Source organism: Gracilinanus agilis, chromosome 2 (assembly GCF_016433145.1).
Source record: "Gracilinanus agilis isolate LMUSP501 chromosome 2, AgileGrace, whole genome shotgun sequence".
Classification (NCBI taxonomy): Eukaryota; Metazoa; Chordata; class Mammalia; order Didelphimorphia; family Didelphidae; genus Gracilinanus; species Gracilinanus agilis.
In genome coordinates, this window is record NC_058131.1 from 9586703 (window position 1) to 9611491 (window position 24789).

The following is a 24789-nucleotide window of genomic DNA, read 5'->3' on the forward strand; positions in this document are numbered from 1 at the left end:
CTTTCTTTCTTTCTTTCTTTCTTTCTTTCTTTCTTTCTTTCTTTCTTTCTTTCTTTCTTTCTTTCTTTCTTTCTCTTTCCACCTAATAGGTACTTCCTAAATGCTTATTGATGAATTGATTTGGAGTTAGAATACCTGGGCTTAAGTCCTCCCTCTGATCCGTAGCAACTTATGTGACTTCAGATGGGTACTTTCACTTCTCTAGGCCTCAGTTCCCTCATCTGTAAAATGAGTGGGCTGGCTTACAGGACCTTAAAGTAACCAAACAGTAGAGTGCTGGTAAATGTTTAACAACCAGCTCTCTGGGAAAAAAATACTAGGAACAATTTTATGTTTAATCTGCTTTAGTAACATGTACTTTACTATTTCCTTAAGCCTAGATAATCAATGACACAATAAATCAAGCCCTGACTTGTAGCATTTGTCAATTTTTGAGGTATGACTGCTCACACTGAAAATCTTAACAACTGAGGGGCAGGTGGGTGGCTCAGTGAATTGAGAGCCAGGCCTAGGGACAGGAAGTCCTAGGTTCAAATCTGGCCTTAGATACTTCCTGGCTGTGTGACTCTGGGCAAGTCATTTAACTTCCATTGCCTAGCCCAGTGATAGTTAAACTTTTAGAGAGGGAGTGCCAGGCCTTGTTCCCTCCTGATTGAGTGTCATGCCTTGCTGTCCCAATGAGTGCTGGGTGTGCCCTGCCCTCCCCTTACCTCACACAGGGGAGGGAGGAAGTGTACCCATTGGGCTGCTGGGCAGAGGGGTAGGTGAAGGTGAGGAATGTCCTCAGTGAGTGTAGAGAGGAGGGAGGGACCTAAGTACTCTGCTCTCCTCCAGCTCTGCCACCTGTGAGCTACCCATTTTACCCACTGTGTGCTCCCACTGGGCTTCTTTGTAGAGGGGGAGGAGGAGGGAGGCATAGTGGAGAGGGAGAGGGAGAAGCTCTGCCTGAGTGGCTCTGGTTTCTAGTAATGAACTATAGGGGTGGGGTTCGGGGGAAGGGTGGCACGCGTGCCCACAGAGAGGGCTCTGTGTGCCATCTTTGGCACGTGTCCCATAGGTTTACCACCACTGGCCTAGCCCTTACCTCTCTTCTGCCTTGGATCCCATACACAGTATTGATTCTAAGATGGAAGGTGAGGGTTTAAAAACAAAAAATCTAACAACTAGCTCTCCTGAGCCAAGTCAAGGTGACTCCAGCACACCCCTGGCACACTGATGACCAAGAAGAACTCTCTGAGTTGGGGATTTCCCCTGATTTAGGGCAAGTACGTCTCTGGCCTCACGAGCTTCCTCTCCTCCTCTTGTTTCCTTCAGAAAACTTCCAAAACCCATCCATGCTTGGGACCCCCAATCCTCTGCACCTCTCCTTCCCAGTGGTGAACAGCAGCACCTCCTTGACTGGCAACCTCTGCAACTTCTCCAGGGTGTCTACCCCAGCCATTGGCTCGGCATGGCTTCTGCCCTCAGCCTCCGGCATGCCTTTCTCCCCACTCATGGGCAGCACCTACCTCTACCAGCACTCCAGCACCACCATCTTGTCTGGAGTCCCCGGGCAGGGCCAGCTTTCCACTCCAGCAACTTCCTCCTACCCAGGCATCTATGAGTGGGACATGTCTGGGAGCAGCGGGGAGAAGCCATCCCTCGGAGACTTCACTGTGACAGTCATTGGCCAGGACACGCCAACCTCCTCAATGCCAGCACCGACCCAGTATGAGAAAGCTGCGGATGCCAACACCGTGGTGCCTCTCTACCCACAGCTGTCGGCCAGCCTTGTGCAGCAAGGGGCTTCCCCACAGATGCCGAGTCAGGGGCCCAACAATGTGTCTGTCCCTTACCAGAATGGAAACCAGGTTTATTACTACAATCAAGGAACCCTGGGGCCCCTCCTAGCGGGTGAGCTCAGCCCCTGTGTGCAGTCCTATGGCTCTGTGTCTTACAAGGGAGGTAGGACCCCTTCCGTGCCAGTGGCATCTCAGCCAGAGATGGTGATGGTGCTCAAGGAGGTCCAGCCCCCGGGCTCTCGACCACCCGTCTCAACTTCAGGCCTGTACTACCCCGTCCGTGCCCAGCCAGTCAAAGATTCAGGCTTCCAAGGTGAGTATTGTGCAAAAAGGAGAGGAAAGGTAAGGAGGTCAGCATCAGAGGGGAGATCCGAGCCGGGGCTGGGAAGGGCTCTTTCTTTCTCAGGGAGATCCACTTTCTAGGCCTATGAGACCACGCCAAGGGAGTCTCAATGCCAACCGAAGGCATTGCTATGATTGTATGGGTTGCCCCAGAGAAGCATCTACTGTGTGTTTAAGGCAGTATGCTGTGGATAAAGTGCCTGGTCTTGAATCAGGAAGGCCAGTGTCTGAATCTTGCCCTCTGACCCATCCAGGTGACCCAGGGCAAGTCCCTTAACCTTTGGGAGTCTCAGTTTCCCCTATGGTTAAAAATGGCAACAATGATAGTTCTGAAAGTCAAACGAGATGATGCAGGGAATGTACTTAACAAATGTTTATTAATTGACATGCGTGAAGTATTTTATAAACTTTAAAGTACTCCATATTACATGTAAGGTGATGGACAGTGCTGCATTTGGGTCTAACCTTCAGGCTAACGGGAGCATTTTGGTGGAATACATGTTCTCTTCTGTCATGAAGAGAACATATGGAAGGAGGAGGTTTGGGCTTAACTCTTGGCTTGGCTACTTGTCATCTGTAAGACCTTAGAAAAGTCTCCTCGCTTCCCAGGGTCAGTGTCTCATTTGTAAAATGAAGATGTTGGATGGACAATAGAGATCTTTTATTTTATTTTTTTTTAAACCCTTCTCTCTTGGAGTCAATACTGTGTATTGGCTCCAAGGCAGAAGAGTGGTAAGTGCTAGGCAATGGGGGTCAAGTGACTTGCCCAGGGCCACACAGCTGGGAAGTGTCTGAGGTCAGATTTGAACCTAGGGCCTCCTGTCTCTAGGTCTGGCTCTCCATCCACTGAGCTACCCAGCTGCTCCCAATAGGACTCTTTTAGCTCAAAAACCTTGTGATTCTCCCAAATCAGAGAGGCATTGATTGCCCTTTGTTAGTCACTTTGAGCTTATTTCTCTGGGATCAGCGTGGCCTCTTAATTGAGCCCATTTAGGAGATTAAGTGAAAGGAAAGACCCCTTCATTTCAGCTCCACAGCCAAGAGCCACTCTTGTCTGATAGTTGTCTTGCTCCCTAATTTTTTCTTACTTTCCCATACCGTGCCACATTTTGGGTCTTGTATTCAGGATAGCAAAGCCCCCCTATCTACTCAATCAAGAATTACTCACTAAATATGTATTAATGAATAGGGGTCAATGATAAGCTCCTTAGCTATACAGGTGAAAATGGAAGGCTTTCTGCCCTCAAGGAGCTTACATTCTAACAGGAGAGACAATAGGTATATACAGAAGTACAATCCTCCCACTGGGCTATTTAATGAACTCCCAATCATGTTGGTGGGCTGGTTGCCCAGAGGTGGCTATGACTCCATTTTGGAATCCTAGAAGGAACTTTTGAGAAGTTGAGATCATAAGAACTTTGCTCATGAGCCCCCATCGGTGTAATTCCCTACTGAAATAATCAGTCAGTAAGCAATGATTAGCTTCTAGCAAAGGTATAGTAAAACTAGTGGTATAAAATATTTCTCCCTTAAAGCTTGAGACACACACTCTTATGAGTCCAGAGTCCCTGGGAAGAGTGGGATTAAACTTAAAGTACCGTGGTAGTGAGTCATATATGTAAGGAATGGTGGTAATAGTGGTAGCTTATAACTCCTGTGAGGAAATCTCTAATTGAGTCCACAGCCAATAGTCTTCGGCGTACATGCTAATTCTCCTTGACTCTGCTTTGTTCATAGGCGACTATACTTTTTTGTCCAGGTTTGTCCTTGGTGTGGTGTATATCTCTCTGCTTCTGGGTATTATATTTCCTTTCCTAGATGATTCTAGAATTTTCAATGAGTATGTCTCTGCTCTTACTTTCAGCTAGATTCCTTGCTTCCTACTAGTCTCTTCTCAGTGGGGACATGGTCAAGTGTTCGAGGGGAAGTGAGATGCAAATTGTCTTCTCCTGCCTTCCTCCTCCCCCACAGTGCTTCTGTTTCAGGGATATGAACCTGGATCCTTCACCACTGGGCTGGCTTATTGCTTGATTGAACAAAATGATTGACTTTCTCCCATTATTAAAACCCCAAGGCGGGGGTATTGTTAGTTTAATTTGTTACTCAATTATTCTCTTCATTTATTAACCTAATTAAAGGGTTCATATTTGATAAGGGGATATGGAATAGAGAATATTTTGCATGCACAAAAAAATCCATTCAATATTATTGATTATAGTAAGGGCTATGGAATCCCTTCGTGACATAAGTATACGTAAGGTCAATTGAGATTGAAGCCTAAATTAGGAGAAGCTTCCTATAGGAGGTGGCAGTTGAGCTAAGCTCTGAAGAAAACTAGGGATTCTAAGAAGAGGTGAGGAGAAAGAGTATTCCAGGCTCCCTAAGCACCATGTCCTTTGGGTGAGGTAAGCTGCATGAGTTCCCACTTTCCAGTTTTGGCATTGTAGTTTTCCACGTTGTCTAACTATCACCTATAAGCTCCAGACTGGTTTTACTGCCCTGTTTCTTTCCCCTTGCTGAGTTGACTCTAGCTCCAAATGTCTTCTGTATGAGCAGTGTTTTGCAAGAGCAGCAGCTGCAGTGAAGAAGATCTGAGAAACTTTGGTCATTAGATTTGGAGTCAGAGGACCTGAGTTCAAATCTCATAGTGGACACATACTACTTGTATGACCTTGAATAAGTCAAGATACAGCTATTGTCCAGGGAAGTAGGTAAAATCAAAATGATGCCATAACAAATTGCTTAGCATTACCTTTGCCTAGTGCCATGCGTTTTCTAGAGAATTGCCATGTAAGTTCTCTCCCTTCCTCCTCTCTGACCCTGGGGGGAAGAGAGAAGAAGGATTTTCTGTTACAGAGAGGGAAACGAAGGCACAGTGGGTCAGTGACCGAGCCAAGGCTAAAACCCTGCTTTCCCATTTCTCCGCTAGGTGCTTGGACAATATAGACATAGCGAGGCTGTGATTGGTAGTTCTCGGAGCCTAGGGAAGGGTCGCAGTTACTGGGCACTGATTGTCCCTTTGGTTTCCTTGCAGTGATGGAGACTTCTCTTGGGCTGCAGCCTACTGCTCGAACATTCTCTTTGCCACAAACGCTGGAGCTCTCCAAGTCCTGGGGTGGCAATGGAAGCAACCTCCAGATGCTTGAGGGCACTCCACCGGCAGAGGTTGCCGGGGACAGCTCACTGGCTACCCCGGCACAGAATTCAGGCAACCTCCTTGCTCTGCCTCCCGCTCCCAACATTGAGCACAAAGAAAAGAAGACTGTGACGTGTCTCGAGAAGGAGAAATGGAAAGTGGAGGGGATAAAGACCAAGTTCTCGCAGACCCTGGATACCTGCCAGGTCCCTCTGGAAATCCAGGACCCCCCACTCCTTCCCTTGGAAATCCCTGACATTAACCAGCTCCTGGCCTGCATCGACCCACTCTGCCCCGATGCTCTGAAGGAAGGGACCAGTCCGAGGGAATCCCATCTGGCGAAGAACGGCCTGAGCCTTGGCGACCAAGAAGTGTTAGAGAATGGGATGGAGCCCATTCCCAGTCTTACCGACATCAACAAATTGGTGGAAGACTTCCGCCTTCCCCGTCTCCTCTCTCCCTTGAAGGAGGTCGAGCAGCCCAAGGGGCTCAGGGTCACCAAACCCAAAGTGGTCAAAACGGCCAAAGTGGTCCGGATGCAGGGAAAGCCGTGCCCGGGGAAGGAGCCCTCGGACCCGGCCAAGAAGACCAAGCGTAAGATCCCCGAACTGATGGCCACGATGCCGGCGGCCAAGGCCTTGCCGAGAAACCCCGACTGCCTGCTCGCGGGGGACATGGCGGCCGTCTCTGGCGCCGTGGCCAGCGAGCTGTCTCCCTTGGATATGGCAAAGTCGGCCGGCAGCAAGCCCCGCAAGGCCCCGAGCAGCCGAGCCAGCAAGACCAAAGGCTCTGGCCAGGAGAAAATGGAGGGAACTGGAGACACCGGTTATGAGAAAGTGGAAGGCAACGAGCCGCCCGGGGGCCGCGCCAAGCCCGAGGAGAAGCCGGCCCTCCCCAAGATGAAGCGCAAGAAGAACCACCCGGAGCTCAGCCAGGAGGCCTTCAAGAAGCCCCGGAGCTTCCTGGGCATGCACATGCTGGAGTCGGTCCAGGTGTTCCACGCCCTGGGAAAGAAGAACGACAAGATGAGCGGCCCAGTCCAAGTCCCCCAGCCAACTCCAGGGATCAAACAGTGGTTGGAAACGCCAGCCGAAGGCCAAGGCCCCATGAAGACCCAGGCTGGGCTCCTGGCCGCCGCCAAGGCCAAAGTCCGGAAGCCGGACGGCAGCGTGGAGAACCAGTGCCCGTCTCCATCGCACACCAAGCCGCCGCCGCCAGGGAAGGTCAAGCTGGTGCCGCTGCCCTTTCCCACCTTAGACAGGCCTTTGACTCGGCCCATTCCTCGGAAGCCCCAGCCCTTGGCGCCCCACCGGCTTTCCACCGCCAATCCTGCCCGCCTGGGCAACCCGGCTCAGCCCGGCCCCTCCAACCCCGCCAGGCCCGTGTCGGCCGTGCCCCCTCAGGCGGCGCCTCCTCGGCCCATGCTGCTGAAATCGGCCCCCTGCCCTTCTCCCCAGATGCAGCCGTGCCTCCCGAGCCACCTGGTGCTGTCCATCTCCCCCGAGGCGGCCGCGGCCAGCTCGGCCAAGCAGGCCGTGGTGGTCATGACCCAGCCGCAGCCCCAGGCCCAGTTCCAGCCTCAGGATTTCTGCTTCCAGCCCATCCCCTGGAGGAAGCCCAACGTCCCCGAGCCCGTGATGTCCAAGCCCATCACCAAGGAGCAGAGGCCCGAGCGGGAGGCCATGAAGAGGCAGGCCCAGCGGGAGCGAGAGAATGCCGCCAAGTACACGTCCCTGGGCAAGCTGCAGTTTTTCATTGAGCGGGAAAAGGACTTGGAAATTGCAAGGCGCTATGGATACATGATCTGATCAGAACAGCTCGGACTCTCGGGCCGTCCAGGCTCCAGATGTTTGTACATATATATAGATACACATGTCCCTATTTATTCTGATACTTCAATAAACCGTTAATAGAGCTGTTCTGGTCAGGGACAAGATGGATGAGCAATGAAAGACTTCCCACATGTCTGATCTCCGGCTCTTTGAGTTGTGGGAGCGAAGCTACGCCATAGGCAGATCCATCCATATGTGTATAGAGAGATGTGTATGTGCACGCACCGAAAGCCCATACGCATGTCTATACACATAGATTTCCGTGGGGAGGGGGCCGGGCTCAAGGGGGGGGAAGGGGGAGAAAGAGGGGGCCGAGGGAGGGAGGATGGGGGAACACAGAGGGGCTCGGGCAGGGGCAGGACCCACGGCCGAGGCTGGGAGGGCTAGTTGTGTAAAGCGCTGGACTTGGAGTCAAGAAGACCTGGCTTCAAATCCTGCCTCAGCTCCGATTCTTGGCTGTGTGGGCAGCTAGGGTAGCGCACTGGTTAGAGCGGGAGGTCCGGTCGGCAGTCAGGGAGACCCCGAGCTCCAATCTGGCCTCAGACACTTAGTAGCTTAGCGACCTGGGCAAGTCGCATTGTTTGCCTCAGTTTCCTCATCTAGAAAACAAGCTGGAGAAGGAAATGACAAACCCACTCCAGTATCTTTGCCAAGAAAAACCCCCCAAAGGGGTCCCAAAGAGTTGGATGTAACCGAAAATAACTAACCAAAGCTGTGCGACCCTGGACGCAAGCGGCTCGACTTCTCTGCACCTCAGTTTCCTCACCTGTAAAATGGACTACTCAAAACCTACATTTAACGAAAGGAATAAGAAGTGAATAGTGTTTGTAGATGATGTCAAGATGGGGATTTCCACTAATTAGGCATCGAGATTGCAATGCATCCACGATGACATCTGTGTAGGGAGTCCCTCCACTGGTAGATATTTATTGGGTCAGTCAACAAGCACGAAGCCCTTAGTATGTGCTGGTCAATGGGGATACGCAGGCTAAAATCAAATCTTAAGCCTCTCGACTCACCACCCTTCCATGCTTTCTCATCCTTGACCGTTCTGATACTTCTGAAAGTCCCCTATGATCCAGTCAGGGCTCTGGAGGTCTTCACTGGTTATTTATTTTTAAACCCTCACCTTCCATCTTGGAGTCAATACTGTGTATTGGCTCCAAGGCAGAAGACTGGTAAAGGTAGGCAATGGGGGTCAAGTGACTTGCCCAGGGTCTTCACTGGTTATTTTATTTTATTTTTTTTTTTTTTACCCTTGTACTTCGGTGTATTGACTTATAGGTGGAAGATTGGTAAGGGTGGACAATGGGGGTCAAGTGACTTGCCCAGGGTCACACAGCTGGGAAGTGGCTGAGGTTATTTTTAATAAATAGTGGGTCTCAGTGAAGCCTCTGGGCTATGCCATTATGGCCAATGGCTCACTGGCATTTTTACTTAAAATCACACAACCAGGAGTGGTTTAGAAAATAATAGTAGTTCATGGTCTCAGATGCTTCCTAGCTGTGTGACCCTAGGCAAGTCACTTAACCCCTATGGAAGTTAAGGACCGCAGAGTGTTAATTTAGTTTTTACATCATTGACTCAAAGCTTCCAGACTCGGGTGTCTATCACCAACCCATCTTCCTTGGTCCTGGGGTTACTTCATGATGCACCTAAATACCATCCCCCGACTTTATCTAAATTAGCTGTAGAGCTTAGAGGTGAGTAAGAGAGTCATAAATGGCTTAATTTTAATTGTAGAGGGTTCATTAGTAATAGGTGTACCATCACCAGTACCTGCAAAAGAGAATACAAGATCTCTATGCCAGTCACCCATATTCTCAAGTTTTCCCCTGGATCTTGAGAGGCAAAGGTATTCATGCAAGAGATCCAGAAAGTCCCTAACCCTGGGCAGAAGGCTAGGTTTGTTCTGAATGGTGGCACTATCCAAGATCAGCCCTTGCTTTATCCTTAGGAGGGCAGAGATAATTCAAATACACTGAGGACCTTCAAGCAAGCGTCTGCCCTGTACCATATCTCTCACTTGACCAAGTTAAAGAGGCACACAGGGCATGGTTGAGTTTCGTTGTGCTCATGAAGTGAGAGAATGTGGAATGTGGCTGGGCTAGGACCCTAGCAGTCATCCTAGGTGTATCTGTGGAGGAGAGGGACTTCCCTTACAGCCTCTCCCAAAGAGACAGGAGCCACAGAATCTCAGCTGAAGGGACTTGGGCTGACCTCAACAAAGGTTTTCTCTATAGCATAGCTGAAAAGTAATCAATCTTTCAACTGAAGAACTCTAGGGATGAGGAACCACCACATCCTTCTGTCTTTGGGTCTTTAGCACTTGGCATAATGCTTGGCACCAGGTTAAAGGTTAAATGTTCATCAACTGACTTTCCTAATCACAGACTTAAAAGTTGGAAGAGATCTCAGAGGCCATCTAGTCCAATTCATTTTATAGATGAGCAAACTAAGGGTCAGATGAAATGACTTGTCTGTGGTTATAAGTCTAGCCCTTTAGTCATTTTGCACTGCCTCTGTTTCGCACATTTCTAATCTTTAGTAAGATTTCCACCTCTCTTTGGGCAAAGATACTAGAATGGTTTGTCATTTCTGATGGAAAGACCAGAGTAGGAACTCTGAACCACAAGCATCCAGAGAAACCTAGAAACAAATTTATTTGAACAATTAGAAGTAACCGTAGGATGATGCAGTGCTAACATTCTAATGTTGTTGTTCGTTCGTGTCGGACTCTTCATGACCCCATTGGGAGTTTCTTGGCAGAGATACTGGAGTTTAAGGATAAAACAATGTGTTTTGGGGATGGACTGACAAGGGGATAAGGTAAAGGCAGGATAGGCTAGTATAGAAAGGAGGAAAAAAGGAGTGGGATTTGCTATTCCTTATAACTGGTATGTGGGAGATACAAACATGAAAGGAGGAGTGAATGGGTATCTGGTGAACCTCATCTAAAACAGACAAAGGAGGGGGACCTGTGTGCACACGCTGAAACATGAAGTAGGATTAAGGAAGAGGATAATACTAAGGAGGAAATAGTCCTGAATAAGGTATTAAAGGTGTGTGTGAGTATGTTGAGTGTATGTGTTTGTATGTGTGTCTGTGTGAGTATGTTTTATTGGTGTGTATTTGTGTATGATTTTGTGCATGTTTGTGAGTCTGTGTGCCTGCGACTTTGTGTATATGTGTCCCTGTGTGCATTTGTGTGTCGGTGTATGACAGTGTACCTGTGTTTGTATCTGAATGTGTCTGTGTGTTTGTAGGAGTGACTGTGTGTTTGTATCTGAGGGTGTTTCCCCCATGTATGAGTGTGCTTGTGTGTGTTTATGTACGAGTGTGTTTGAGTGTGTGTCTCTGTGTGAGTTTATGTTTGTATGAGTGTGTGTTTCTGAGTGTTTGTGTGTCTGAGTGTGTTTTATGTGTATCTGTATATTTGTGTGTGCTTGTGTATCTGAAAGTATTTGTGTGTGTATGTGTTTTTGTGTGAGTGCATATGTGTGTATCTTTGTGTGTGCGTGATTTAATGCATGTTTTGTGTGTTTATGTGTTTTTCAGTGTCTCTGTGTATATGATTGTGTGTCAGTGTGTTTGTGTGCATGAATTCGTGTCTGTGTATTTTTCTTTTTTGTGTCTCCATGTATATGAGTGTGTGTGTCTATGTATGAGTGTATTTGTGTGAGTCTGTATGATTGTGTGCTTGTGTCTGTGCTTTGTATCATTTGTGTATATGTGTATTTGTGTATCTGTACTTGTGTGTCTCTGTGAAAGAGTGTGTGCCTGTGTGTGTTTGCATGTTTTTGTGTGTTGGTGTGTGTCTGTATTCATGTTCCTGTGTGTGATTTTGTGTGTGTTTGAGTACTTAAGTGTGTGTTTGGGTGTCTGTGTTTGGATCCATTTGTTTATGTCTGTATGTTTTGGTGTGTTGGTTTGTGTCTGTGTATTCATATGCCTGTGTGTGATTTTGTGTGTGTTTGAGTGTTTATGTATCTGTGTTTGGATCCGTGTGTTTATGTCTGTGTGTTTGTATGCATGTGAATCTGTGAGCACGTGTTTTGTGTCTGCTTTTTTATGTGTTTCTCTGTGTTTTTTTGCGTATGTCTTTGTATTGCTATATATGTGTCCCTGTGTGTTTCTGTATGTGCGTGTCTGTGTGAGTGTATTGGTGTGTCTGTGTTTGTGTGCCTGTGTGTGTTTGTGTCTGTGTTTTTCTGTATGTCTATATGTATATGTGTCATGTGAGTTTGATTGTTTGTGTGCATCTGGGTGTTTGTGTCAGTGTGTGTACCTGATGTTTGAGTGTGTTTGTATGTGTGCCTTTATGTGCTTATTTACATGTGTGTCTTTGGGTATCTGTGTGTATTTGAGTGTGTGTGTGCGTGTTTTGTGTTGGTGTGTGAGTGTGTGCATTTGTGTTCATGAGTGTCTGTGTGTGCCTATATATGTGTCTGTTTTTTTGTCTCCACGTGTGAGTCTGTGTGCCTGTGCCTGTGTGTTTGTGTGCATTACTGCGTGTATGTGTATCTGTGTGAGTGTGTTTTTGTGCATGTGTGTTTGTGTGTTCGTGTGTCCATATGAGTTCATGTGTGTGTGTGTGTGTGTGTGTGTGTGTGTGTGTGTTTGGATGTGGACATCTATTTGTGTCTCGGTTTTGGTGTGTATCTATGAATGTGCATGTTTAGTGTGTTTGTGCATATTATTATCTGTATGTATGTATGTGGGTGTGCCTTGTGTCACTGTGTGTAAGCATGTGTGTCTGTGTGTGCATGAGTGTGTGTCTGTTGGTGTCTGTTTGTTTTAGTGTGTTTATGCATCTCTGTGTATGATTGTGTCTGTGCTTTTCGGTGTCTGTGTGTGCCTCTGTGTGTCCCTGTAGTCGTCCTTGTGTGCATCGTTGTCTATGTGTGTCTGTGAATATGTATGTTTGTATGCATCTGTGAGAGTATGTTTGTGGGTCTGTGTGTGTCTATGTGCTTGTGTGTTTCTGTATGTCTGATTTTTGTGTGTCTGCATGTATTAGTGTTTTTTGTGTCTGGGTATTTTGTGTGTCTCTGTGTGTCTGTGTGTATACTTTATATGTTTCTGTGTGTCTGTGTGAGTGTCTCTGTGTTTGTGTATGTCTGTGTTTTCTCTGTGTACATCTGTGCATCTCTATGTCTGTATGTGTGTCTGGGTGTCTCTGTGTCTGAGTGTTTTTGTGTGTCTGTGTGTCTATGTGTTTGCATGCCTATGTGTGCATCTGTGTGAGAGTGTGTTTGTGGGTCTCTGTGTGAGTGTGTCCATATGTTGGTGTGTGTTTTCTTTGTGTCTGATTTTTGTCTCTGTGTGTATAAGTATGTGTCTATGCTTTTGTGGGTGTTTGTATGTTTGTGTGAATACATCTGTGGGTCTGTGAGTGTTTCTGAGTGTGTTTCTGTGTTTGAGTGTGTTTTTGTGTGAGCCTGTGTATCTTTGTGTGTGTGTCTCTGTTTCTGTGTCTATATGAGTGTGTGTTGGTTTGTGTCTGAGTGTGTGTTTTAGTGTGTTTGTATCCAAGTGTATGACTGGTCAGGTGTCTGTGTGTGCCTGTGTGTGATTGCATGTCTGTATGAGTGTGTCTTTGTGTTTGCTTGTGTCTTTGTCTATATATCTGTATGTGTTTGTATGTCTCTGTGTTTGAATGGGTGTTTTTGTGTGTATGTATGTGTGTTTGTGATTTTCTGTGTGTCTGGGCATGTCTATCTATATCTCTCTGTTTATGTGTCTTAATGTGTTTTGTCTGTGTTTGTGTGTGTGAGTATGTGTCTGTGCCTTTGTGTGTATTTATGTGTTTGTGGGTGTGTTTCTATGCCTGTGTTTTTACATGTATGTGTGTTTCAGTGTGAATGTGTGTATGTCCAGATGTTGTATGTTTAATAAAAAACTTAGGAAACATCTTGGTGCTTGCTATGTGTGCTAGTCATACCATGTTCTGGGGATATCAAAACAGACAAAAACACTGGGCAGCTGGGTTGCTTAACAGACTGAGTGCTAGACTTTGAGATGGAAGGTCCTGGGTTCAAATTTGACCTCAGATCCTACCTAGCTGTGTGATCCTGGGCAAGTCATTCAACTCTTATTGCCTTGGAGTCAGTGCATAGCATTGATGCTAAGACAGGAGATAAAGGCTTAAAAAAAGGACAAAGCCAGTCCCGGAGCTCATGCTCTAGTGGGGAAGACAACACACAAACAACTATGTATGTGCGCCACGTACGGTGTAAGTTGGAGGCAATCCCCGAGGAAAGGCATTAGCAGTGGGGAATGAGAGTAGGATGGCCGAGGAAAGGCCTCTTGAGGTAAGATTTGAACTGGGGCTTGAAAGAAGCCAGGAATCCGGGGATGCCAGGAAGGAAAGAGGAAGAGGGAGAGAATTGCAGGCACGGAGGACTGCCAGTAAAAAGGCCCGGGCACGGGAGAGGAAGGAGGGTCATGTCTTGCTCCAGGAACAAGAAGGCGGCCAGGATTCCCGAGTCCAGAGGGAAGTATAATGAAGCAGAAGTAGGAGCGTCTAGATAGCACAATGGACAGAGCGCTGGGCTTCCGTTGGGATGATTTGGAGTTAATCTGGCCGCACGCAGACAGTGTGGGAAAGGAGAGGGGAGGCTTTGGGATGCCGAGTTTGGTTTTGGACATGGCGAGTTGCAGATGCCTAGGAGGAATCCAGGTCAAGATATTTCAGGGCAGTTGGAAACGTGGGAGACTGGAGGAAAGGAGAAGGTTAGGGCTGGAGAAATAGGTTTGGGAATCATCCACGTGGAGATGCTAATTGGATCCATGGGAGGAGCTGATGACCTGGTCAAGTGAAATAGTGTAGAGGCAAGAGAAGAGCCAGGACAAAGCCCTAGGAGACACTCAGGGGGGGGTCCAGAATGCCCTTGATGAAGATCAAGCAAGAGAGGCTGAGAAGGAGCAGTCAGATGAGTAGGAGGAGAACCAGGAGAGAACATTGTCAGGTAAAACCTAGGGCGAAGAGCATCAAGGAGAAAAGAGGGATGGAGAAGCAAAAGGAAAAGAGACAAGAAATGAAGTGCCCATTTAGAACAGTCAATAGACCAGTGGAAATTAGATTACTGAGTGCACAGAGCCAAGGAGAACGTGGGACCAAGTGGATCCAAAATCCCCATCCTGTGATCCCTCAACACTGTTAGAATTACTGAGTAGAACTAAGTGGCTCAGTGGATGGAGAACCAGGTCCAGAGATGGGAGGTCCTGAGTTCAAATCGAACCTTAGACACTTCTTAGCTGGATGATCCTGGACAAGTCACTTACCCCCCATTGCCTAGCTCTTTCTGCTCTTCAGTCTTGGAACCAATACAGAGTACTGATTTTAAGCTGGAGAGTGAGAGTTTTTAAAAATTACCTTTTTAGAATTAGGTCTCACAGATTTCTGCTGAGAAGGCTTGGTCTGTCTGGTCTGGGAATCACTGGCCTCGGTGTAGCCTGTCTCTCCACATTAAGCCACTGCCACAAACTGTAAAGGCCATCTGCTTTTAAGCACCTTTAAAGCAATTTGACTTTCTGCGTTCCCCCTGGGGTTTTTCTGATGGCTTGAAGACAAGCCTGTCACATTTTCATTACAATGCTGCCCCCTTGTGCTGAGCAATGAGCAAGGCAAACAGTCAATAGAGCATCATCACACTGATTTGTTTGAACAGATTTGGAGGGGAACTTAGAGACCATTTGATCCTCCTGATCAATGCCTGTGGTGACCATTTTAGAGAGAAGGAAGCTGAGGCCTAAGGAGGAGAAGTGACTTGCCCAAGATCAGACTTGTAGTTTGTAGCAGAGCTAGGATAACAAGTATTTTATTTATTACATTTCTTAAAGCTACCATATGCCAATCACTGCAAAATAGTGGGAATACACAGATCAGTGAAGCACTTCCCTTCTTCAGGACTGCATGCAGGGGTCCAGCTCACCTGCCAGGAGGAGCCCCAGGAAAGCCTCTTGCTAAATTTTCATATCAGCAATTATGCCTCAGAAATTGGCAAATGCTTGTGTGACCCTGGGCAAGTCACTTGACTCCATTGCCTACCTTTACCACTCTTCTGCCTCGGAGCCAATACACAGTATTGACTCCAAGATGGAAGGTGAGGGTTTAAAAAAAAGAAATTGGCAAATGCTACAGAAATAGGAAAATAATTATTCCTCTGTCCCCTGCCCTGGGGAGACCTCATTTGGAGATCTGTGCTCAGCTGGGACATTGAAATAAAAAAAAAGCAAAACATTGATCAGCCTCATTGGGATGGTGAAGAGCCTTGGATCCTTCATGTTTGGGGATCAGTTTAAGGAACTCATCATGTTTGTTCTGGAGAAGAGAAGGCAGGGGGGTGAAGGAGGAAAGGAATGGACAGGATACTTTGAGTATTAGAAGGGCTAGAGGAGAGATTAGACTTGTTTTGTTTGATCCCAGAAAACAGCACTAAGAGGAATGCAAGAAGGAACAAAGAGGCCAGGTTAGGTTTGAGGGTAGGGCTCTAGCCTCTTTTCAAGGCAAGATGGAGCCCCATCCTGTACAGCCTAACCTTCCCTGTCTGGATGCTGGGAGTGCCAGGTGAAGCCCATTTGAGTGAAATAACCCCAGGGAATATTGATCATCTTTTCCCAATGATAGCTGTATCAATACATCACCAGTCATTAACATTACATTACAAATAGCAGTGCAAAGGCAGCTAAACTAGAAAGAACACCAAGGATTCTGGGAGAAACTAGAAGTTGACCAGGAAATAGAGCAGGAAAATAATGGATAGATTCAATTAAACAATGGAGGTTTTTACTGGAGCATCTTATAAAGTCTTAGTTGAAGATCAAGGAGAATTTCAACTAAATCAGTCTATATTAGTGGCACAGAAAAAAAGGAGGAAGGATAAAATAAGCTTCAAGGCAAGAGGTTTGTATACAATGGTATCTGGGATTTGGAGATTCTTATTGGACACAACTCCGCTGAGTTGAACCTTTTGGTTACAGATTGTGAACTGAAGAAACTTGCCAAGATGCAACTCCATGTTATTGGGCAACCAGTCCTGACAGTAGCACTGGCCACTTCTCAGCAAATAGGAAAAGATCGTTGATCTGTAGAACCTTTTGTCAGTCATTCAATGCACATTTATTAAGTGCCTATTAACCTTATGGAAATAGCAGACCTGCCTTGAAAATCTAAAAGCAAATGTTGTTCTTTGTCACAGAATCAGAGTGTTCTCTTATTCATAGAAAATACTATCTGACATATGATTTTTTTTTTACACAGATGTCAGACACTTGTGAATTTGGAACCTCCTTACATTTTTAGCTGTTTATACTACAACCAACCTAGCTGAAACTCTATAGCAAAGATGTGGAAAATGAAGCATCAGCATGCTAAATTAGAGCTGACCATCTTCAAGAGAGTTGCTTTCCTGTATTTCAATTCCACATTCAAAATGTGAAGTTTCTTTTTAAATCAAGCATATCATCAATAAATTAGGAAATACTGTAAAGACTCATACTTGCATTTATTGCCTAAGCAATAGCTTGAATAGCTTCCATTAAGGAATAAGTGTAATATAATATTGTTTTAAAAATGATTTTTTAATCAGCAAAAATCTGTCTTCTCTCCTTCTCACCCCAAACTCCATACCACTGAGAATTTTAAAAAGAAAAGAAAATCCTTATCACAGTTATAATTGAGCAAAACAAATTTCTGCACTCTCTCTAGTCTCCCTCTCTCTATGTGTATCTATCTATCCATCCATCCATTTATCATCTATCTATCTATCTATCTATCTATCTATCTATCTATCTATCTATCTGTCTGTCTGTCTGTCTGTCTGTCTATCTATCTATCTATCTATCTATCTATCTATCTATCTATCTATCTATCTATCCATCTATCCATCCATATATTTATCCATTGATTTATCTATCTATCTATCCATCTATCTATCCATCCATCTATCGTCTGTCTATCTATCTATCTATCTATCTATCTATCCATACATACCTGTATCTCATTCTGTACTCTAAGACCTTCACTTCTCTCTCTCTCTCAGGAGATGGGGAGCACGTTTCATCATGAGTCCTCTGAAACTGGGTTTCATAATTTCACTTACGAGACTTACAGACTTATTTGTCTTTTCCATATTATTTCCATGATATAAAATTTCCCATTGGTTCTATTCACTTCTACCTGTATCAGTTCATACAAGTCTTCCCAGGTTTCTCTGAAGCCATCCCCTTCATGAATTCTTACAGCACCAAAGTATCACATCACATTCTTATAACATAACTTGTTCACCTATTCCCCAATTGATAAACACTCCCTCAGATTCCCATTTTTCTCATCTTAAAAAGATCTTTGAATATTTTTGTATAGCCTTAAGAAGAGTTTGTTTTACTTAGGATTATTGCCTCCCTTAATCTACACTCCCTTTAGGACCCCCCCCCCATTTCCCCATTTCTTTCTCTATATGCTTTCATTCTCCCAGTCTAATTCAAGGCATAGTCTGACTGCTCCCCACCCCCTTCATCTGAGTTCTGCCAGCTTCTGAACTGGGTTTTCACCTGAGCAACAATAGAGTGCTGCTGTTGAGCTCAGCCTCTATCAGCTATCTGGGAAACTTTTGTTTCTGAGTCAGGGGACTTCATGTTCCCCTCTGATATGGGATTCCTGCAATGGAGATTCCTCTGCAGGCTCCTGGAGTCAGTCTCATTGCTACCGATTGCTTTTGAACTTGCTCTTCTCATCCCAGAACTAGCCACTTTCCATCTTCCATCCGGCATCTATAAACTAGAATGGGTTAGTGGGCAACAAAGCTTTCAGGTGATACCTCACCTGCCCAGAGTCTTTTTTTTTGGCCTGGGAATTATTTTTTTTATTATTATGGGAAAATATTTGCCATAATCCAACCACAGTCTCTTTTTTTATTAAAATTTTTTTTATTTTTAATTTTGAATATTTCCCCATAGTTACATGTTTCATGTTCTTCCCCTCTCCCCCAAACTCCCTTATACCCCCTTAGCCGATGTACAGTTCCACTGGGTTTTACATGTATCATTGACTAAGACCTAATTCTATATTATTGATAGTTGGAGTAGAGTTATCTTTTAGTGTCTACACTCCCAATAATAACCCTATCAGCCTATGTGTTCAAGTAGTTCTTCCTCTGAATGTGGCTAGTTTTCTTTCTCATAAGTCCCTCAGCCTTGCTCTGGATCCTTGCATTGCTGCTAGTAAGAAGTCTGTTATGTTCAATTGTACCACAGTGTATCAATCTCTGTGTACAATGTTCTCCTTTCACTCTGCATCACTTCCTGGAGGTTCCAGTTCACATGGAATTCCTCCAGTTCTTTATTCCTTTGAGCACAATAGCATTCCATCACCAACAGATACCACAATTTGTTCAACCATTCCCCAATGGAAGGACATTCTCTCATTTTCCAATTTTTTGCCACCACAAAGAGTGCGGCTATAGGGTGGGGACTGCTTAATATAAGCCTGAGACCTCTTTTTGCTTTGATGCACAATCTCTCCTTATATACTAGAGTGCTCCATACATAGTGCATTCTTATCTAGTTGATGTCTTCAGTGTCCCCAGACCCCCTTATCATCCTATGTGGCTTGGACTGAAAAAAATATTCACTGACTTTTTCTTGAATTTCTCTAATCAAAATTCAGTGTGGTGCATTTCCTAGATTTTTGTGGGAGAGGAAGGTGGAACATTGGCTTCCGTTCCAACATTTTCAGATATATTTCTTTGAAGGTTTATGGCTCTAAATTAATGTTTGTAAAATCCGTTGTTTTCTACACGTGCAATTTTTATGCTCTTCTCCTTTCAAGAGAGGCTAGTACAATTTCCAAATAGCGCAAAGATGTTTTCTGATTTACCACACATGCAAATCAATGTTAGCTAGGTCTTCAGATCTAGAAAGGAAAAACTATTGAGATATTCTCTTGCTGCAAAGAGGAGAAAAATAATTATCAACCTTTTGTAGAGGGAAGCAGAATTTTAAAATGTGATTCTACTCCTTGAATGAAGATGCATATTGTCAGAATGACGATTTTGTATTTGTGGAGAATTTTCCATAACACAATTCCTCTTCAATTTGACTTGAGATACACAAGTGTTTATGTAAAAGTACCAAGATATATAAAGTAAGAAAAAAACCTATTGAAAAACAATTTAAAAAATCTTCCTATTAATTAAAATCATTCCAGAGTGAAATGAACTACCTGAAGAGGTGATGGGGTTTCCTTCCTCAGAGATCTTCAAGCAGATGCTAGTTGGCTACTTCTAAATTCTGTTACAGAGGAATTCTTGTCATGCATGATTGGGCTGGATAGCTGCTGAATTGCCCTTCCAATTTTGAATTTCTATGATTGAATGCAAATCATATCTACAAAAAGCATCCCCACTGTAACAAAAGCAGCAGTTTTCATTTGAAATTCTCTAGGGAGGGGAATCCACCATTTCTGGAGGCCTCCCATTCCATTCATGAATAGTGGTGATCAATGAGGAGGATGATGATGGTGCTGAGATGAGGTTATTACAAGAATAACAACTAGTATTCCCATTGTAATATTTAAAATTAGGTTTGACTCTTTATAAGAGTTATAAAAGTGAGATTGTGGTCACTGCCTATAAAAATAATTACCTTCTTAAGTAAAAAAAAAAACTTGTTAGTAGCTCTTAATAATTTAATATAATATAAATAGAGCAAAAGAGGGAAATGTAAGAGGGAAGTAGAAAATATTTCCTAGCTAAATATCCTAGCTAAGTACCCTATAATTGCTGATCTGAAGAAATTCGCTCAACTTCAACAAAAGCTCCCTCAGGTCCCAATCTCCATGTGGCAGTCTGATAATCTCTTCAATATGGGTCTCACCAGTGTAAGCTTCTTCCTTTAGTTCCAGTCATCCACTCAGAAAGCCTCCAGCTCAGAATCATGCAGAATCCTCCTTACCCAGGAGAGTCTCCTTGTTGAAGAGCCAAGGAATGAATGAGTTCTTTTTGGTCTTGCCTTCCTGTCTTTCTCACACTTCTTGGGCACCAATCACAGCCTCCCAAATTGCCTAGCACTGCCCAGGGGGATTTGTCTGTGGGATCCACCTCCCATCCTCTGAGGGTGTGAACTCTTATCAAAAGGATTCACGGGGGCAGCTGGGTAGCTCAGTGGATTGAGTGCCATGCCTAGAGATGGGAGGTCCTGGGTTCAAATCCAGCCTCAGACACTTCCCAGCTGTGTGACCCTGGGCAAGTCACTTGACCCACATTGCCTACCCTTACCACTCTTCTGCATTGGAGCCAATACATAGTATTGACTCCAAGACAGAAGGTAAGAGTTAAAAAAAAAAAAAGGATTCACAAGTTCCTGACTGATTGAGTTAAATGGGTGGGGCACTCCAAAGTACTTAAGATAAAGAAATTCCCTTTCACATCAGGGTGCTCATAAGCTTTACAAAGTGCTTTATAAATATTAGCTCATTTGATTGTCACAACAAGTCTGGGAGATAGATACCATTATTATCCATTTTACAAATGAATAAACTGAGGCAGACAGTGGTTTAATGACTAGTCCAGGATCCTAGTGACTAGTAGGTATCTAAGACAGGATATGAACTCCAGGTCTAACAGTCTATCCGATTATAACTTATAACTTGAGCTTAAGTTTGCCTCTTTGAATCTTCTACCCTTGAGGAATAAGAACTACTTCACTGGTCTGTGTATTCCCACCACTTGCCACAGTGAATGGCACATGGTAGGTTTAATAATTACTTGTTATTTTGAAATGGTACTTTGAAATGATTTGCTTTTAAAGCTGAGTCCTAATCCTAGCTCTATTCCAAAATACAAGTTTGTTCTTGGGCAAGTCACTTCTCCTAGTAAGGCCAGCTTCCTTCTCTCTCAAGTGGTTGCAACGGGCATTGATTGATCAGGAGGATAAAATGATCCCCAAGTTCCACTTCTGCCCCATTTAAAACAAATTCACAGGATGATGCTCTATCCATTCTGCTTGCATTACTCACTGCTAGACACCAGGGGGCAGCATTGTCATGGAAATGTGACTGGCTTCAGTCAACAAAAAGATCTCCGTTGAAGGCAGAAAGTCCAATTGTTTTCCTGCTTGTTAACTGATGGCGCTTTTAGCTTAAGCCTCTGGAGTTAATGTGGGGAAGACTCTGACTTCTAGGAGTCAGGATGGTGGAATAAGGAGCGCTCCGAGCTCACCTCAGACTTTCGCCTCAAAAGGAATCCAGGAACAGTGACAAGAGGAGACGGAGTGAAGCTGTGCTTCCTCCTGGACAGCATAGACTAAGGGACCGCAAGGTGGCCTGGTGCTAGGCTAGGAGGCAGGACTGTGGCCCAGGGCAGTAGGGAGGAGCTCTGGCATGATGATCCAGGGCAAGCGGCAGGGAATCAGCGCAGCCTCAGTGAGGGAGAGCAGAAACCGACCGGACAAGAATGTGGCCCGGCACAGTGAGGCTGTAGCAGAGCCCAAAGGGGAGGGGCACAGCCCTACAGAGTCTAGCCTCAGGGGGAGGGGACAGAGCCCAGTACCATGCAGCCCAAGTGGCATCTGGGTAGAACTGCCAGTCAGACTAGTCTCACTCCATTTGACCCAAGAGGCAGCAGAGCTGACCTCAGGCACCAAAATCAACCACAGTACAAGTTCCGGACCTTCCCCGCTACCTCAGCAATGGAGCTGAGCTTCCACCTACGCGGAAGGTCTCCAAAAAAAGCTCCTTAAAATGAGCGAAAGACAAAGAAATAGCCTGACCTTGTAAGACGATTTTAGCAACACCGAAGCCGGAAATGCAGCTTCAGAAGAAGACAGTAACACAAAAATGGAAGAGCGAGGGGCAGCTTGGTGGCTCAGAGAATACAGAGCCAGCCCTAGAGATGGGAAGTACTGAGTTCAAACGTGCCCTCAGGTATTTCTCGGTTGGGTGACCCTGTAGTGTCGCTTAGCTCCAGTTGCCCAACCCTTACTATTTTTCTGCCTTGGAATTCTTACTTAATATTTATTCCTTTTTTTTTTTTTTAAGATGGAAGGTAACTATTTTTCCCAATTAAAAAAAATTGGTTACAATTTACAAAAATACCAAAAAAAAAAAAAACCCAAACCAATTTTTGACATTTTTCTTTTTTTACAGTTTAGCATTTATATTTTCTCCCTTGCTACTTTTCATTGCCCCCTAAGGGGGTAAATAGTTGATACTTTCATGTCATATTTATTTCCATATTGCTCATGTCATGATAGAAGATACACACATATAATAGAAATATCATGAAGGAAGTATAGTGGAAGGTGGCCTGCTTTGATCTGCACTCAGACTCCAAGAGTTCCTTCTTAGGCTGTGGATATCTTTTTCATGAGTTATCTTGGAGACTTGCTTTGCTGATAATGGTTTATTCCTTCAGGCTGATCATCATAAAATGTTTCTGTTGTTGTGTACCCTGTTCTCCTGGTTCTTCTCACTTCACATTATAGCAGATCCTATTAGTCTTTCCAGGTTTTCCGGAACTTATCATGTTCATCACATCTTATGGCACAATAGTATTCCATTATAACCATATACCACAAGGAGTCCATCCATTTCCTAAATAATGGTCAACCTCTCAATGTCCAGTTCTTTGCCACTATAAAAAAAGCTCCTAAAAATATTTTGGTTCAGGTAGCTCCTCTCTCCTTGTCTCTGATCTCTTTGGGATACAGAGTCAGTAGTAGCATTTCTGCATCAAAGGATATGTAGTTTTGTGGTCCTTTGAGTCTGGTTCCATATTGCTCTCCAAAATGGTTTGCAGTTCTTCCAATGGTATGTTAGTGTCTCAGTTTTCTCACATCCCCTCAGACATTTATCATTTATCTCATTGGTCATGCTAGCCAGTCTGATAGGTGTGTAATCTCAGAGTTGTTTTAATTTTATTTCTCTAATCAATAGTGATTTGAAGCATTTCTTTTCATATAACTATGGATACATTTAATCTCTTCCTCTGAGAACTACCTCTTCATTTCCTTTGATCATTTTTTTAAATTTGGGAATGTTTTGTATTGTTATAAATTTGACTCAATTTTCCATATATTTTAGAAATGAGGATTTTGTCAGAGATACTTGCTTTAAATCCTCCCCCCCCCCCAATCTGTTGTTTCCTTTCTAATCTTGGTTGTGTTGGTTTTATTTATATAAAACCTTTTTAATTTAATGGAATCAAAACTATCTATTTCATTTTTTATAGTGTTATATCTATATCTTTTTGGTCATACACTTTTCCCTTATCCTAACTTTTCCATGTTCCCTTAATTTGTCTATGGTGTCACCCTTTATCTCTAGATCAAATATCCGTTTTGGCTTTATTCTGGTGTATGGTATAGATGTGAGTCCATGCCTAATCCATGACATATTATTGTTTTCCAGTTTTCATCAGATAATGAGTTCTTTTATTGAACACTAAATTACGATGGACATTAACTGTCATGTGTTAATTACCTAATCTCTTTTGTTGATCCATCACTCCATTTCTTAGTCAGTACCAGCCTATTTTGATGATTACTACTTTATAATATAGCTATATCTGATATAGTCCAGCCTCTTTCCTTCCTTATTTTTTCCATTAATTTCCCTGATATTCTTCATCTTTTGTTCTTCCAGATGGCCTTTGTTGTCTTTTATTTAGTTTTATGAAATATTTTTTTTCAGACTTTTGACTGGCATGGCACTGAATAGGTAAATTGATTTAGGAAGGATGGTCATTTTCACTATCTTGGTTTAGCCTATCCATGAGCAATTAACATTTCTGCAGTGTTTAGGCCTGACTTTATTTGTGTGAAAAATGTTTTGTAACTATGTTCATATAGTTGCTGGGTTTGTTTTGGCAGGTAGGCCCTCAGGTATTTTATCTTGTCTATAGTTATTTTGAGTGCAATTTTCTTTTCTATCTCTTGATGTTGGATTTTGTTGGTATTAAATAGAAATACCAATGATTTATATAGGTTTATTTTGAATCTGGTGGCTTTGCCAAAATTGTTAATGATTTCAATTAGTTTTTTTGGTGGATCCTGTAGGTGTGCCATTATATCATCTGCAAAGAACAGTAACTTTCTTTCTTCATAGCCAAATTCCTTCAATATATTTTTCTGCTCTTATTGTTATAGTGAACATTTCCAGTATAATTTTAAATAATTGTGAAGATAATGGGCAATCAATCCTTGCTTTACCCCAATCTTATTGGGAAGAGTTTTAGTTTATCCCTATTACAGATAATGCTTGCTTATGGTTTTAGATAGATGTCATCACATTAAGGAAGGTTCCATTTATTCCAATGTTTTCTAATGGTTCTATAAGGAATGGGTGTTGTGTTTTGTTAAATACTTTTTCTTTTCTATTGAAATAATTATGTGTTTTCTGTTGATTTTGTTACTGATATGATCAATTAAGCTGATGGTTTTCCTAATATTGACTCCTACATTTCTGGTATAAAACCCATCTGATTGTGGTACATGATTTTTGTGATATAATGTTGTAATTTCTTTGGTAGTATTTTGTTTAAATTTTTTTACATCAATGTTCATTGGTCTATAGTTTTATTTCTCTTTTTTTAACTTTCTGGTTCAGGTATCAATAGAATATTTGTTTCATAAAAAGAATTTGGAAGAATTACTTCTATTTTTCTAAATAGTTTATGTAGCATTGGAATTCATTGTT

At 43.8% G+C, this 24789-nt stretch overlaps 1 protein-coding gene across 1 annotated transcript in view; it reads left to right on the top strand.

Annotated features, from left to right (window-relative positions):
- The window catches only part of C2H2orf78 (chromosome 2 C2orf78 homolog), a 13151-nt gene extending 6084 nt beyond the window's left edge, over window positions 1–7067 (top strand). The window contains exons 2-3 of the mRNA XM_044660373.1: window positions 1315–2094; window positions 5158–7067. Coding sequence (XP_044516308.1) covers window positions 1315–2094; window positions 5158–7067 — 2690 coding nt within the window. The remainder of the gene's footprint in view (window positions 1–1314; window positions 2095–5157) is intronic.
- Window positions 7068–24789: the final 17722 nt, after the last annotated feature.